Below are 16,320 nucleotides of genomic sequence, written 5' to 3'. Positions count from 1 at the left end.
AGCATCTCCTAAAATCAATAATTGTCCTTTCCCGGGTTGATCTGAATAGATGCCTAATTAAAGTCATCAGCCCCTCTTCTCAGAGCTGTCTGCCGCGTTAATTGCTGCCTGTGGGGGCTAAGGAGGGGCTCCAGCCTCCTGCTTCAGCTTCCTCAGCGGCTGCGAGACACCAGCACCCACCGCAGCCCGCGACCCTGCACCCAACACCCCCCGGATGCCAAACACCGTCCCCAAAACACCAGGAATTGTAACGACTCTTTGCATCCTATTTTAGAGCCCGACTGCAGCGACTACAACAAGGGCAATGATCTGCACAAAGGGAAAACCCAACATCGTCAGGAAGGTTTTTTTGAAAAGGTGATGAGGAACGTGCTCGGGAAGTTCTTGATAGGTCAATATGGGGCTGAATTTTTCAAAATAGCTGTTAACGAAGGTATCCTCTGGTCCCTTATCTCCCACACGGCTGCAGATGGCTCCCAAGTATTCCATGAAAGGCAGGCAAGAGGTGAAAGTTTCAGCGCCGGGATGGACATTAGGGTAGCTGAAACTTTGCTTTAGAAACCAGGCAGAAAAGTTTGAAACCCACAGATATACACCAAAAAAAAGCAGAGCATGGCACTGACAGGGGCTGGCACATTCAGACAGAGGAAGACCAGAACGTCTCACGGGATGAAGCGGGCGGCCTTCAAGGATGCAGCAATCGCATTCAAGGGAATGAACTTAAAAGACATATGATGGGCATGAACAACAAAAAAATTAGTGAGGAACCAGGACTTGATCACAGGAACAACCCAGAACTCACCAGAGCAACCTCAGGCACTTGCTGTCGGAGCTACAAACCGCCCAGGGTGGGCAAAGAGAAGAACTGCATCCACCGGGAGAGGCACCCGCTGCAGGTGGGAAACCCTGTGCCGGGAGCTCCACGAGACCCCTCGGAAGGGCTCCAGGGTTCTGCCAAACCACAGTCCTACTGCTCACGCACAGCAGAGGCCGAATTCTCCATCGGATAAGCGCAGCGCAGCCAACAAACCCACTGCAGGTTACTCCAAGGCACGAGCATCTTCCCATTCCCCTCAACTCTCTCAGCTCTAGGAGACACCAAGGACATTAGATGGCAAAACTGGCGTTACTGGAACAAAACCCAAGTCAAGCACAGCCCAACCCAGCTGGACGCAATGAAAATATAAAAATCTGAGACTAGCACCCGCTCAGCCAGGCCTGCGCCCGTGCGGCGGAGCCAGCGCGGCGGGAGGAACCCGATCTCCAGCCTCTCCCGGCCTGCCCACGCACTGAAAATTTTTCATCTGCACAACCTGCCGGGCGAAGGTTCCCTGAGCTCTTCACGAAAACCTCCTGTGCGGAGCGGGACGGGCCCCACCACAGCCACCGCCAGAACGCAACGCGCCACCAGAGCCAGCTGGAGAAGGGGACGGGACACGCCGGCTGATCAGGACAGGCCGCTCGCCCCGGAGCGGGTCGCGCTGTCCTCACCCACCGCAGCAGGAGCAAAGCCGAGCACTTCGGGAGAGGGATCACGGCCCCCCCTGCACTGACCCCCAGGAGAAAGGACGGAGGGCTGGGAGGCATCACAGCCCCCTGCAGGGAAGATGGTTTCGGGGTGGGGGGGTCTCCTGTTCACAGTGCAGACAAATCCAGAGAAATCCCAGACCAACAACACCCTCCCGTCAAATTTCCCTCATTCCTCCACCAGGACTGCGCACGCGTCGGAGCTCCCTACCCTCGCTCCTCTCTGATAAGTATTAAACCAAAGTTTTTCCATTTTAGAAAATCCATCAAGTGCTTTCAACCACAGACAGAAGTACCACCTCTGGCTTCGGAAGTCTCCAGCGACTCACTGCCGGAATCTGGGAGGTTACATGGGAGGAAATATCACCGTGTTTCACCTTTTTCTAATATTTTTCCCCCTGCTGAGCACCGTTAACACAAGCTCCTGGCTGAGGTGGACCTTTGCTCTGACCTAGAACAGACTGTGTTGTGCTCTTCTCCAGCACGAACTACATCCACTCTGTTTATTGTATTTTTGACTTTTTTTTTTTCCTTTTTAGCCAAGGTCTCGTTTAACCTACTCCTGGCCTGGCGCCGTGTGCTCGGCTCAGCACACGCGTGGGGTCGGACGATCACAGGGTAACTCCGACCTTTTCTTGCTAGAGAAACCCGAATGGTGCTGGGGATGGGAGGAGCCTGGGGGAAGCGCCGATTCCGGCTGCTTTCACATATTTAGAGGAAAAAAAGGTTCTTCTGATCAAGGCACGGGACAGACTCAGGAAAGCTGGAATCTAAATCCCAAAGTTTTTTCTGTTTTCCTGGGCGACCTCTGGGCCCGCAAGGCCAGGGCAGAGCCAGCCAAGGAGCTGCGGCACGAGACCTACGAGAACTGCGGACGCAGGCGGGGGCTCGGCGGGCCCAGCCACCCGGCACCAACATCTGAAGGGTGTTAACCCCAGCGGAGCGACGGCGGGGTTTAGATCCCAACGAGGGGCTGGAACGACAAGCAGGGAAATCAAGGTAAAGAAACCCTTCCTCTAAGTAGCAAGAAATCTGGGAAACAGCCACAGAATTTCAGGGGGACTTCGGAAAGCGCAGAAGGGTGCAGGGTCCTGCGGCGGGCTGGGACCGGGTGACACAGGACACTTCCCCCTCTCAAGGGACAGGACTTGCCACTCCTCTTCCCGCAGAGCCCCAGGAGCAGCAGGGCAGACGCTGGAAGAAGTGGGCAGGCTTTCCTCCTGGCTGCAGCTAGAAGAGCTTTTTTTATTATTTAAAAAGAGAACCACAAATGCTACATGGCTAATTTCTCCCTCCTCCCCAGTCCTAGAGTCTTCCACGTTAAACCTGAAGCGCGAGGGAATATTTCCGACACAAACACAATTTTTTGCCCCGGAGCCTGCTCTTCCCATCAACCGGGACCCCAACAACCAGCACCGCACACCCGCCTGCGCTCCCCATTTCCCCTCAGCGTCACCCACAAACGCAGTTGATGGGAATCAAACCCCGTGGATGAAGCAACACAAAGGAGCGTGCGATGAAGGCGCTTCCAGTAAGAGCACAGAGCTTCTAATATCCAGTTAGGGACTCGCGACAGTTTGATTGGGAAGCTGAAAACAGTTATGCAAAACTTGAAAACATTTTACACGTAAACCAGGCCCACGGTTAACAGGAGGACAGCAAGTTCATGGCAATTTTGAGCCTCTGCAGCCTATACAAAAGCTGCCATCTAAGGGGAAGAAGCCTCAATTTCGGGTCACTTGAAGCTAAATTAAAATACTAGAGAACATCCAAGCTCCTGCCCGAGCAGGGGCAGGCTCGCAGCGATCGAAGCACGCTCCCTCCTCGTCACTGCCACGCCAAGGCTGGAACCCACCCGCGTTTCCAGAAGAGCCCCTTAAAACATGGAATGCTGCAGAAGGTTGGGACTAGGGCAGATGGTGGCAACTGCTGCCAGAGCCCTGGAAACTTCCACAGAGCACGGAAATCCTACAGCTACTGCAGCGGGCTGAGAGCGGAGCCACCAGCACCTCCAGCAGCTGGAGCACCTATCTCCTCCTCCTCCCGCCCACACAGCCGCGACGCGGCGGGCAGGAGGTGGGGGACATGCGGGGGCCGCTTGACTGTGGCGTTGAAGGGTCCTCACGGCCCCAGGGCACAGCGAGGAGATAAATCCTACCAAGTGCGACCCTCCACAGCGAGATTTCCTAAACCCATACTGAAATAAGGACAAACAGAAGAGCAAGAGCCTTTGAAAAGGAGTTTGTGAACTGAGGCAGGAACATTAAAATCACTCTTTGGCCGACCAGGAGGGTACAGGATCGACACCTTCAAGGAGAAACCTTTTCTTAGCCTAACAAAAATCCACAGCGCCATCCACCATTTTCTGTTTTCATTCCTCATTTACTACATGGACTTTGGATGAAGATTAAAACTTGATGGAAAGACAAGAAGCCAGGGTTAGACAGTAGCTTTATTAGTTCACTGGAACTGCATTACATGGGGCCATGTGAAGGTTTCTGTAATTCTGAGACAGTCTCAAGCAATCAGTGCAAACAAAAAAATATCCACCCGATGGAGCTGGCGGTTGGCTGCTGCAGCCCCTGCAGAACCAGTAGATTTAGGCCCAAAGCCTCCTCTATCAAGAGAAAACAATTCACGTGTTTCTCCAAACCCAGCCGCTGTCATTTTTGCACAAACTGCAGTTTCAACCCAACAAAATAACGAAGATGAATAAATCTTCCTGGCACTTCCAGAGGCTGCCACAGCTACCAGAAACTACAGCATCATCCCCTTTTCCACAAAGACACACCCAATTTTTGGGTTCACGGTAAAGCTTTGGAAAAATATTTACTGTTTTAACACTCTTTCATAAATTTAGTTTAGCAACCCACAGGAAACGTCAGCCTTCACAACGACCATGGTCCCACCTCTCATGCCAGGGGATGAGGATTCGCACGGGAGACTGAACCCGATCAGCCCGGGTCATGCTTCACACACCCGGGTCACCCTCGCCCCAAGTTTGGGGCGATCTTCAGCCACCCACAAAAAAGTGGCAAACGTGACAGATCTCCACCCATCCCCACCCCGGGTACCCCCCTCCCCAGGGCCGCAGGCCCCCGCTCACAGCCACGGCTTTGTCCAGACCCGCAGCGAGTGTCTGGCAGCCGCCCAAACGCTCGACGTAATCCTCCCCGTTACAGAGGAACTGCGGTGGAAAGGCCAAGGAATGTGCAGTTTAGAGACTTTGCTGAAATCTGCGATAAGAAACACTCCACACGCCGAGCAGCTCGGACGCTAACAGAATCACAGAATCATCTAGGTTGGAAAAGACCTTTAAGATCACCTAGTCCAAAACCAACTTACTCAGTTTAAGCAAGCTCCCCACTATTTATTTAGGAAGAGCAAAATTCCATCTTATTGTATTTCTCTCTATGTATTTTATATATACACACACATCTCCCTGTGAAATTGCTTCAGCAAAGCTTCTTGAATTATAAGCAGCTCAGTTTCCCAGCAAACTTGCATTCAGAAAAGAAATTCTAAACCCAGCACTTCAAGGTTCTGTCTTTACTGTGCCAGCGTAAATCCAGATCGAGTTTGCTGAGTTTAAGACTGTTTTAGTTAAACTCGAAGTCACTCATACTCCCCCAGGTGACCCGAAAGTCAGCTGGGGCTCTCGCTGTTCCTGCCCGAGAAGTGAAGGACCGCACGGCAAACGCGCTCTGCCCTGGCACACCCCCGCCAGCTCCCCGCTCCCCCCAGTTCGCCCCCGGTTACGGCACGGCTCAGCGCAACGGGCCGGCACGCGGAGGCAGATTTGGGCCTGTGGCTGGTGCAAGAGCCAGATCTCGACTCCAGCTCCTGTTTCAGCACGGCTCCCAGCAGTACAGTCTTATTTCTGTCTCCCAAGAGCCACTATATGAGGCCAATAATACAGAGAAGAATCTGCTGAGCCATTAAAACCATAATTAAAGTTCTCCTTTGCGATGACCTCCAGTCACGAACAACAGACACAGAGCTGCTGTAGTGAGGCTGAAGCCCACCACACTGACCACTCCTGCCCCATAAATTCTTTGTGCCTTCTGTGGGTCCGTATCCCAACGTGTCCCATTTTATATTTATATTTAGACCGTGATCTTTTTGGAGCATCATCCTGTCCCTGTACGCCCACGGCACAGGTGGGCTCAGGCCGTTGCAGACCACAGTGATGCAGGTGCTTGACCTCCAGCACAGGCATCCACCACCTAAAATAAAGCACCTCTGCCTGTGCCGCTTGTAAACAATGAAAACCAACGCGGTTTGGAGTTTGAACCCCGCGGTAAGAGACAGGGCTGGCAGGGACAGCAGCAACACCTCTGGAGAGAGAGCAGAGAGCACCCAAACCTTGTGCCCCCGCACCCCAGCTGCGCCCAAGCACCGGGAGAAGATTTTGGGGACCCCTCCTCGCCTGTTTAAAAACAGGTTGTGGGAACCGGGCGGCCGGCGCGACGCTGCTGAACGCCAGCAAGGCGGCCAGAGGAGGGGCTGCAGCCGTCGCCCGAGGCCAGCGCTGCACCGGCCACGGGGCACCCACCCCGGTTTCCAAAGGAGAATGGATCCGAGGCACTAGGACCCGGGGAGCGGGCGCTGCGAGCCTGCGCCCTGCGTGGCTGCACCACCGCACAGCCGCAGCCGCGCCGCAGCCGCCGCGCAAGGACGCGGGAGCGGGCTCCGGCTGGTGCTTCTCACCCCGCAGGTTGAATGGGTTTTCTTTTCGAGCTGAACCCGAAACTCGCAGGATTGCAATCGATACGGCAGCGCTGCCGGGAGACGGTAACCACGGCAACGGACCGAAAGGCAAAGGATGCTGCGGACCAGCCCCGGCTCCCGGGTAGCAGGAGGAGGTCAGTCGATTTTAGCTCATCTCCATCAAAACAACTCACTCGTTATTTCACAGCTGAGCGCCCTTCCACAGCCACCGAGCCCCAGCCATCACCGGGTCGGTGGCATTTTGCCTTCGCTGGGTTTAATTACATCAAGAAAAGGCAATTTCAATACAGGCCTGCTCTGCTTCGCTGCCCCCAGAGTCAGAGCAACCACAACTGTTTATTCCTCATGAGACTTTGACCAACTGCTGGAAAAGCAGCTGGTGCGGTTCAGCGTTTACACAACTGCCTCTGCTCTCTTTTCTGAGCAATTATCACCCTTAACAAACTTCTCTCCATCGCTCATCACGGAATTCCTGGCCGAAAAGCCCCCTTTCCCTCAGCGGGCCGGGAACCGGGGGCGCCCGCAGCAAGGCACGACGCCACCTCCCACCAGCCTGTGGTGGCGTTATCTGGGGCCGCGAGGCATTTTTTCCCCCCTAAAAACCAATAAATCAATCAAAAACCTGGCCGAAGAGCACTCCTCGCTGTGCCACGGGGAGGAGCGAGCCGAAGAGCTGCGGGCCTTGCCACCACAGCCCCCCTGCACATTTACGGGCCATTTTCTTCCTCACCGTTTTGCATGCTTTAGGTATTTTTCAAACGAACGAAACAGAGTTGCAAACTCCTTAGGAATGGGTGTAAAACCCCGCCTTGATTTAGCTTCCACAAGTCCCGCCTGGGGTCTGGGGCTTTACAGCGCATTAGTACGACACAGCCACCCACAGGAAGCCCCCAGTGCTGTAGCTCCTGAAACCTCCCTTCTCTTAAAAAGACAAATAAAAATTGCTGGTACTCCCCCTCAAACATTGCGAAGGAGCTCGGAAGCACCTTGCGTCTCGTTTAGCAAAGCGCCCTCCGGAGAGCCTGTGAAGTGGGTCACAGACACCGTCTCCACACTTGAAAAGGAAAGAAGAAATTAGCCCAAGGTCACACGGCAACACCTTGACTGGATCTTAAAACAAACAAACCCCAAACATAACACCCCCATCCAGGCCTCCCCGGTGAAGCCGACGGCTCGTGTCAGAGCCCCACCAGCACGCACGGGGAAGCTCTCGTGCGAACGCCAGCAGACTGGCAGGGTTTAACAAAAGAAGGGAACCAAAAAACCGCTGCGCCGAGTTCCGTGCTCGTCTCTGCAACGCTGCAGAACGCCACCGGCCTACGGACAGAGGTTTCGCTCGACGCCCGCTGCGGGGGCTTATCCCGTCTGTGAACCCAGCCGGGACTTACTGCCACAGCGCACTGTCAGCAAAACCACACAGAAAGGTTTAATTTGTCAAAGGTTTAGAATCCCCAGAGGCTGTGGGCCGGCACAGCCACAGGGGACGACCCCGGATGGTTCTGCTGCAACCCAACAGTGCGTGACTGCCCCAAACCTCCTGCCCCGGTGTGGTGAAAGACCCATTTAACGGCAAAAGCCCAGCACAGCCCCTCAGCTCACACGCGCCTGGCTCATATTTTGGGGAAACTCCTCCAGGGCGGGCACAGCAGCGGTGGTGAGCAGGGAAGAGGGGTTATGCCGGTGATTCTGGGAGGGGAACATGGCAGCGCCGGGGCCAGGCTCCCCTCCGAGGGTTTGCAGCCTCTCGGAGCCCCGTTCCGACGCCTGGCGCAGAGGCACGGCGCTCTCCTCCGCACACCCACCTCTCAGCACCGCCCCGGCAGCCGTAGGGGGGGGGAAATTAATTCCTTCAAACGCAAAAGTGACTGCATTCATCGGGAGAATTCAAGGCACCGACTAAACGCCGCTGTGCTGAGGACCAGGGCTATGCGTGGGCAGGCGTGCGGCTTTAACACACCCCCTACAACATCACTGAGGTACGTGGCCCAGTCTTAATTTGATCAGTCAATTATTCAAATATTCCGCTAACAAGGGCTCCAGCTCGTACTTCCACGTACCCAACAGACAGAATTCTCGCTGGAAAAGCTATACTGTACCTTTACTAGACTATGGGAGAGGAAATACTCGGCCATAACAATTCCTCTTTCCTTCTTGGCCACTAAACAGCCGTGACACACACAAATTAGCCCAATTACCCAAAGGCTGACACACTCCTGCGCCCCCTCCAAATCCTTCCAATCCAAGAGCTGACCCCTTCAGCTTGTGCAATTTATGCTCCTTCCTAAATGTTATTTCTTCAACCTTCATTTCTAATAACGTTTCGGCTCAACCTTTAACTCAGAACCGATAGTGCACCCGGATGGGGGAGGCGCAGATTATCTGCACGAACCTCCCATTCCCAGCACAGAAACCTCCGGAGGCCGGCGCAGCCCCTGCGAGCGGCACGAGCTGCCGGGAGAGGCTGGAAACCACTCGAAGCAGCAAGATTTTCTCGTGTTTCGCAGCTGGGCGAACGTTTAAAGTTAACATTCAGGGTTACGACGGCAAAGCGAGTTTTATCTTTACGGTACGAGCAGAGGCGTTTCCACGGGCAATCTGGAGTGACCATGTTGGGTTTTTTTTTCCTGTGGTGCAGATTCCGTCACCCCAAACGAGTCTGTCACGAAACCATTCCACCGCACCCCGCGCAAGGGAGCCAGCCAGCCACCGATTCCCAGACAGACTGATGGTTTCCAGCACCACACTGAGGAAAAAGGTGAATTACACTTGGAAACAAACCCCAACACCCGCAGCTACAAACAGCAGCTGATTAAAGTGAAAGATGACGCTTTTTTCTTCCCAGAAAAGAAAATTTAATGCAAGTGTCTGTGAATTCAGACAGTTCCGCTGCCATAATACTCCCCAGGCACACCGGCCTCTTGGAGCTGCTCTCATCTGTCTTTATATTTGCTGCTGGAAATATCTGCACAAAACAGAATCCTTGTCTCTACCGAGGGCTCATGTGCTCAGTCACTGGTCCGAGGCGACCTCTGCCGCTACCTGCGAAGGTTCTTCCAACCTGAGCCAGGCAACTCTGTCACGGCCGCAGCTGCCTGTGCCCCCACAAACGCCAGTGCCCAGCCGCCCTCCGCGGGCCCGGGGTGCTCCCAAGCAGGGGAAGGGACCCAAGACGCAGCGAGAGCACGGGCAGCACCGCTGTGGGACCCACATTGCCTGGGCCAGCCCGTACTGGAGGGCCCAGCACCCACCGGGACGGGCGATCCCCCTCCCCACTGCAGAGCTGCTCCTACCTCTGCGGCGGTGGGGGGCCAGGCCTGGGGGATCCCTGAGTCACCCCACGGTGGGGGGCGGGGAACAGAGCCTGCACCGAGCCAGGCTCCGCACCCGCGAGTGCTCCCCCCGCGACATACACCCCATGGGGGCTGGGGTCCCCCCAGCACTGCCCCCCCAACACACACCCCGCTGGGGTCCCCCCAGCACGGACCTTCGGCCTCCACCCCAACACCGAGCCCTCAGCCCACGGCAGGAAACGCCCCACCCCCCCCAAACCCCCATAAACCCCCACGGAGATGGGGACGCTCCGCACCCCAGCACCAACACGACACCTTCCCCCCCCCCCCGCACCCCAAAATACACACACACTGCGGTGGGGGAATCCCCTCACACGTCAGGAGGCCCCGGCCCCGCCACACACACACACACACACACACCCCAAGGGCCCCACACACCCCCCAAAGTCCCGCCCCCCCCGCACACCAAGGGCCCCCCCGCCCGGTACCTGCCGCCCGGCCGCTCCCCAGCGCCGCTCACCGGCTCCCGCCCTCGGAAGCCAGCGGCCCTCCGCCCGCCTGCGAGGCCCCCACTAGGCCCCTTCGGGCTGTCCACGGCACCGCCGCACCGCGCAGCCCCACGGCCGGCCGAGTTTAGCATCAGGCATAGCGCGGGACAACCCTCAGGGGTCAAGCGGGCAGAAGGGGCCTCCCGGCAGCGCGCAGGCGCAGTGAGGAGAGTGAAGCCCAGCGGGCGCGGAGAGCAGGGCACACTATGGCGGGGGAGAAGGGACAAGCGGGCGGCGGGGCGCGCCGCGCCCTCAGCACCGGCGAGGGGCGGTGGAGCGGCTCTGCCCGGCGGCGGGGCACCGGGCCGGGCCTGACTGCGGCGAGCAAGGCTGCCTAGCTGAGGGGTGGGGGCCAGTGCCCGGTACAATGGGGCGCGGCGGGGTGTGGGGCCTGTCATGGTGGGGCCGGGTCCCGCCCGCCGGGGAGGTGGGGCCGGGCCGGGCCGGGCCGGGCCGGGCCGGGAGGAGGAAACGGGACAGGACGTGGAACTGTCGGTAAGTGCTCCCGGAGCGGGGACGGGGGGGGGGCTGGTCCTGGGACCGGTGACTTGGAGACGGGCAGCCCCCCGCGCCCCACTCTGTGTCCAGAGGGTGACACCTGACTCCCGGGGCGCTGCCACAGTGCGATCGCCCAAGTGTTGCCGGTCCTAATTAACACCCTGATTAATGCTTCTACCCAGCTTCCCGGTGCTCTCCCGTACCCGCCGGTGGTCGACCTGCCTGGCCGGAGGTGAGTGTGCGGGTGAGTTTGGGGTGTCTGTCCCCGCCCTTGGCGGGGGGCTCTGGGGGTGGTTGGTTTGTCCCGCTCTGCTCGGCCGGCGGGTTCGGGGGGCGCCGGTCGGAGCTCGGGGGTCACGGTGGGTTTTCCCCCGAGGATAACCCACCGTGCTGCTGCACGAGGTCACGCGAAACTGAAACCCGCGCTCGCTGACCCCAGACGAGCCCCGGGTGGAGCCGCCAGCCTGGGCGAGGCCGCACGCACCCAGGCAGGACTTTCGTAACCCGATTTTACAGAAAGGGTCAAAACGCACCCAAAGTAAAGTGGGGCCCTGACGAGCCACCGTTCCTGCCGCAGCTCACGGCGGCCTGGGGCCTCCAGGCAGCCCCCGCCTTTCCCCCGCAGCAGCAGCCAGATGCCCCGGCGGAAGGAGGTGCCGGCGCTGGGCAGCCTCTGCCTGCAGAACCTGGCCCAGCACATGCAGAGCCTATGGGTGAAGGACTACAGCGAGAACTACCTGGACGAGTACCAGTTCCGCTTCGTCATGGGCCCTTTCAACGACCTGGGTGAGACACGGGGGCCAGGGACCCCCTCCGCGTGGAGAACGAGGATGGGTGGGCCGTGCCGGGGCTCTTGCTGACCCCCAGCTCCCCCCACCCCGCAGCCGGGAGTTTGGTGCAGGAGCTGATCCGGCTGCTGGGCGAGAGCCGGCGCCTGACACGGGCAGCGCTGCACCTCCTCCTGCTGCCACACCTGCGGGAGCTGAGCCTGCGGCCCTGCCCCGGCCTCGCCAGCAACGCCATCGGCCAGCTCATCGCCCTGCGCTGCAAGGTCAGTGGGCTGGGAGTGCCCACGCTCTGTGGGGCTGGGGGAAGGGATGTGGGGGTGCCCACGCTCTGGGGGGGTGGAGAAAGGGATCTGGGGGTGCCCACGCTCTGTGGGGCTGGGGGAGGGAGGCTGGGGGTGCCCATGCTCCATCAGCCTGTGTGAGGGGGGCTGGGGGTGTCCCTGCTTAGTGAGGCTGGGTAAGGGATCTGGGGGTGCCCCCGCTCCGTGGGTGGGTGCAGAGGGGGGCAGAGGGGTGTCAGAGTCCCCCCGCCCCACCCTGCTGAGGGGGCTCCCCGTGCTGCCGGCAGAGCCTGAGCTCCCTGGACCTGCATGGCTGCAGCCGGCTCTCGGCGGCCGCACTGGTGGACCTGGCGGAGGGGCTGCCGCAGCTGGGCCGCCTGGGGCTGGCCGAGACCCAGGCCAACCTCCCGGTGCTCTCGGCCGTGGGCTCCTGCTGCCGGCGCCTGCGGGAGCTGGACGTGTCCCACTGCAAGAAGGTTTCCCCGCGCGCCCTGCGGCACCTGGCCTACGACCCGCTGGCGCGGTCCCTCTGCTGCCCCGCGCTCCGCGTCCTCTTGGCCCGCGGCCTGGAGCCCGCGGCGGGGGATGGCGACGCGGTGGCGGCCTTGGCCTTCCTGCTGCTGGCCCTGCCACGCTTGGAGTTCCTGGCCCACGGTGCTGTGCCGGATGCCCTCCTCCTCCTGCACAGGCAACAGCTGGACGCCGCAGGGGACGCCGAGGGTTTCCCCTCGCTGGAGGAGCTGGCGCGGCGGCGGGGGGCTGGCGTGGGGGGCCCCCCGCTCACCCTGCCGCTGCGGCAGGTGGAGGAGGTGGAGGAGCCGGCGCTGGCCGCTGTCCGTGCCGTCTGTCCGTGGGCCGAGGAGGCCGGTGTGTGGCTGGGGGACGGCGCGGGCGCGGCGGGTGGCCGGGAGCTGCTGGGTTGGGGCCGCCTGGCCCGGCTGACGCTGGGCTGCACTGGGCAGCGAGGCCGGGTGCTGGCAGAGGTGCTGCCGCTGGCGCGGAGCCTGGGCCCCCGCCTGCAGACGCTGGCCCTGCACGGCTTCTGTTGCCAGGACGAGCTCTCGCTGGCCGCCCTGCTTGCCGCCTGCCCCGGCCTGCGGGCCTTCAGCGCCGAGCTGCACGCCCCGCCGCACGCCGATGCCGACGGAGGGAGCCCGGCCGAGCCGCCCCGCTGGGACACCGACCTGCTGCCCCACAGCCTCCCCCAGCTCCACAGCTTCTCCCTCGCCCTGGCCAGCACCACCAGCGTCTTCCCGGCCCGGCACGGGCTGGCGCTGCGCGCCACGCTGGCCTCGCTGCTGTGCCATGCCCCACGCCTGCAGACCCTCCGCCTGCTCGGTGTCCCCTTCCCGCTGGACTCGGTTTTCGAGACGGTGCTGGCGGCGCCGGGGCAGCCGCTGTTGGAGCTGCAGGAGCTCTCGCTGGCCGAGAGCCGCGTGTCCAGCCCGACTGTGTGGCTGCTGCTGGCCTCCGAGGGCCGCCTGCACCGCCTGGACCTGTCCCGCTGCCAGGACGTCCACCGCCGCGACTACGACGGCTTCCTGCAGGCCGTGCGGAAGCAGCGCCTGGACCTGGACATCACCTGGGAGTAGCTGGTGCCGGCTGCGCCGAGCTCTTTAATAAAGGAGTTACACGGCGCCCGGCAGAACCATCTGTGCCCCCGTCGCGACGCCTGGCCTGGCACAGCCCAGCCCCTTTTGGCCCCAGGGAGCACGGCCGGTGCTGGCTCAGTGCCGTGGGCCGCCCGTGAGCCCCGTCAGCCGCTCCGACTCTTCCCAGAGCTTGCGGGCCAGGCCGGTGTCGCGGGCAGCCGCCGAGGGCAGCGCCAGCCCACACTCGCTGTCCACGTACCGGCCTGTGACGCCCGAGAGCTCCTCCGAGATGGCGCAGTAAATGGTGCTGATGGCCCCCTGCTCCGCCGACTGCCGGGTGCAGTGAGGTGAGGAGGGGGCCCAGCCACCCTCACCGCGCCCCGACCCCCCCCCAGGGCCATGGGACCCCCCCCCACCTGCCCCCACTCACCTTCATGAAGGGGCGGGCAAGGGCGAAGAGTGCCCGCACGGCCCAGCCGAAGTGGCGCATGATGCTGGTGCTCACCACGCCGGGGCTCAGCGCGTTGGCCGTCACCCCTGCCAAGCCCTGCCATCAGCACCACGCCGGGGGGGACACGGCTGTGCCGCGGGGACCCCCAGTGTGGGCAGGACCCTACACCCAAGTCCCTCATTGCTAGAGCAGCCCCCGGCCTGGCCACAGAGCAGGGGCTCCTCTGTGCCCCGGCATAGGGGCCACCCCCAGCCAGGGCTCAGCCACCCGTGGGGGGCCCTGGGGCATTTCCACCAGGGCTGAGACCCGCCCCCCCAGCCCCATCACACGGCCCCGGTCTCATGGCAGAGCAGCACAGGGAGGGTGGGACAAGCAGACTGTGCAGCCCTCCCCGGGAAGGGCCCGGCATGGCTCAGCAGGGTACAGCTGGGTGTTGTATGGCACCGCACAGCACCGCCTGGCACTGCCTGGCATGGCTCAGCACAGCCTGGCAAAGCGTGGCACAGCATGGTGCGGCGCAACAAGATGTGGCATGGCATGGCACAGAACAGCCGGGCAAGTTGTGGCACAGCGGGGCATGGCACGGCACGGCACTGCGTGGCAAGGAGCAGCCCAGCATGGCACAGCCCAGCACCCACCGGTGCCCTGCAGGCGCCGCGCCAGCTCGGCGGTGAAGAGGACGTTCATCAGTTTGGTGCTGTTGTAGGCGGCGTCGAAGCTGCGCGGCCGCTCCTGCCCGGTGAGGTAGCGGCTGTCGGCGGTGCCCGCGCTGTGCCGGAAGGACGAGACGTTGATGACGCGGGCGGGCGCCGAGGCCTTCAGGAGGTCTGTGTGGAGCAGAGGGTGAGCGGGGAGGGGGCCCCCCGGCACCCCCTGGCCCCGGCAGCCCCCGGTGCTCACCCAGCAGCAGGTTGGTGAGCAGGAACGGGCCCAGGTAGTTGGTGGCGAAGGTCTGCTCCAGCCCCTCCGGCGTGATGGCAAAGGGCAGCCCTGGAAGAGGGGCCGTGGGGCACCGTGGGGCCGGGCCGGCATCACCCGCCGCAGCGGGACGGGCAGCGGAGCCCCGGCCCTGCCCCAGCACGTACCGGTGAGGCCGGCGTTGTTCACCAGCACGTCCAGGCGCGTCTCCTCCCGCAGCACGGCCTGGGCGAAGGCACGCACCGAGGCCAGCGAGCCGGTGTCCAGCAGCCGCAGCAGCACCGCGGGGTTGCCGGTGGCTGCACGGATCTCCTCCACCGCCGCCTGGCCCCGCTCCCGGTTCCGGCACGCCAGGATGGTGCGGGCATTCCTGCGGGCCAGCTCCAGGGCCACGCACTTGCCGATGCCTGCGGCACACAGAGCTGATCCCCGCACGGTCCCCGCGGCGAGGGGGGCCCTGGGGGTCTGTGCCCCCATGGCCACCGAACCCACCTGGCAGCGCTGTGCCGGCACGGCCCCGCGTCGGTGCTGCGGCACAGCGGGAAGCAACAGGCAGCGGCGGGGGATGGACCCCCCTCACGTGGGGCCACCCTGTCCCTGGGCACCGGCTGCGGCGCGGTGGCCTCGGCCGTCGGTCATTAACCCGCCGGGGCAGAGTCCAGACGCAGAGGCCGGGCAGGAACCGCGGGCACGGGGCTGCCCGGAGCCCGGTGAGGCCAAGCTGCTCCCGGGCAGAGGCTGGTGGCCGGCCAGGGCGACTCACCGGGCACCGGCTCCAGAGCGGGTGGCACAGTAGCCAGTGGGCAGCGCGGTGCGGGGGACGTCTGACGGCACCCGGTGTGAGCGTGTAGGCACCGGGAGAGCGTCGGGCACGTCCCAGGACCGGCCACCGGCCGCTGTTTGTGCCACCAAAGCCGGGGCTGCGGTGCAGCGGGTGGAGGAGGGGGACCCGCATCCCCCGCTGCCGCCCCACAGCACCATCGCATCCTGCTGTCGCCCCCAGCCCCTTCTCCATCCCTGGGGAGCCCGGAGCTGCCACCACCCAGGTGCCATGGCCCGGCTGGACCCACAACCCTGCAGCCGGAGGGTCCTGCACCCCCCCAGCGCTCTCCTGCCCCCTGTCCCCGCTCACCGCTGTTGGCTCCGGTGACAATCACCGTCTTGCCGCTGAGGTCGGTGGGGCACTTGCGGGGGTCCCAGGAGCGTCGTCTCCCGACCCAGAGGAGCAGTCCCAGGAGCAGCGCAAGGAGGAACCAGCCCGGGTGGCTGCAGGCGCTCGGCAGCTCCATGGCCGGGGGGGGCAGCGGGAGGGGGGCAGTGGGGCACCGGCTGTGCCTGTGCGTGGGGAGATGGCGCAGGTTTGGCGAGGAGGATTGTAAACACGCCCAGGCGGTTGCAGACGGGGTGTCGACACCTGCGTATCTCACCCCAATCGCTGCGCCGCAGCTGGGGTGCGGGGGGCACCGGGGTGTGGCTGGGAGGCAGAGTCCAGCACGGGCCAGCCGGGTGGCCCTGGCCCAGCACGGTCCCTTCCTGCGCCCAGGGCCAGCCAGTGGCAATGCAGCTCAGTGGGCTTCAGCGGGGCAGAGCCCGCGGGAGGCTGAGCCACACGGCCCTTGGGCCACCACGATGGCCCCGGGGACACTCGGCCACGGCCCTGCCACTGCAGGGACCTGCTGGGGGGGTTCAGCAGGAT

The 16,320-nt window shown here is 62.2% G+C and overlaps 3 protein-coding genes and 1 long non-coding RNA gene across 7 annotated transcripts in view; 2 read left to right on the top strand and 2 right to left on the bottom strand.

Annotated features, from left to right (window-relative positions):
• The window catches only part of DCTN1 (dynactin subunit 1), a 71,914-nt gene extending 61,799 nt beyond the window's left edge, over nucleotides 1-10,115 (bottom strand). Inside the window, exon 1 of the mRNA XM_074865350.1 lies at nucleotides 10,037-10,115. The gene's annotated coding sequence lies outside the window, so the exon portion shown is untranslated. The remainder of the gene's footprint in view (nucleotides 1-10,036) is intronic.
• On the top strand, nucleotides 5,691-9,248 carry LOC141942043 (uncharacterized). The gene is made up of 2 exons (XR_012628504.1): nucleotides 5,691-8,234; nucleotides 8,894-9,248. It is a non-coding gene; the product is annotated as an uncharacterized LOC141942043 (long non-coding RNA).
• A 182-nt stretch (nucleotides 10,116-10,297) lies between the features above and the next one.
• Nucleotides 10,298-13,413, top strand: LOC141942332 (uncharacterized). 3 transcript variants are annotated; one of them, XM_074865323.1, is made up of 5 exons: nucleotides 10,298-10,591; nucleotides 10,777-10,826; nucleotides 11,172-11,380; nucleotides 11,479-11,645; nucleotides 12,352-13,413. In XM_074865323.1, exons 1-5 carry the CDS (start codon nucleotides 10,493-10,495, stop codon nucleotides 13,411-13,413), a joined length of 1,587 nt encoding a protein of 528 aa, XP_074721424.1. In that variant the 5' UTR covers nucleotides 10,298-10,492. The 3 variants fall into 3 exon arrangements, with proteins under 3 accessions (XP_074721424.1, XP_074721422.1, XP_074721423.1); XM_074865321.1 differs by having other exon boundaries at nucleotides 11,951-13,300; XM_074865322.1 differs by lacking the exon at nucleotides 10,298-10,591 and having other exon boundaries at nucleotides 10,821-10,838; nucleotides 11,951-13,300.
• Nucleotides 13,247-15,992, bottom strand: LOC141942333 (retinol dehydrogenase 13-like). 2 transcript variants are annotated; one of them, XM_074865325.1, is made up of 6 exons: nucleotides 15,757-15,992; nucleotides 14,792-15,031; nucleotides 14,607-14,696; nucleotides 14,345-14,533; nucleotides 13,686-13,792; nucleotides 13,247-13,585 (listed from the first exon to the last, which is right to left on the bottom strand). In XM_074865325.1, exons 1-6 carry the CDS (start codon nucleotides 15,911-15,913, stop codon nucleotides 13,391-13,393), a joined length of 978 nt encoding a protein of 325 aa, XP_074721426.1. In that variant the 5' UTR covers nucleotides 15,914-15,992; the 3' UTR covers nucleotides 13,247-13,390. The 2 variants fall into 2 exon arrangements, with proteins under 2 accessions (XP_074721426.1, XP_074721425.1); XM_074865324.1 differs by lacking the exon at nucleotides 15,757-15,992 and adding an exon at nucleotides 15,117-15,747.
• Between the last annotated feature and the right edge of the window lie 328 nt (nucleotides 15,993-16,320).

Source organism: Strix uralensis, chromosome 4 (genome assembly GCF_047716275.1).
Source record: "Strix uralensis isolate ZFMK-TIS-50842 chromosome 4, bStrUra1, whole genome shotgun sequence".
NCBI lineage: Eukaryota > Metazoa > Chordata > Aves > Strigiformes > Strigidae > Strix > Strix uralensis.
The sequence above is the reverse complement of the archived record's forward strand: the minus strand, read 5'-3'. Positions and strand labels throughout refer to the sequence as shown.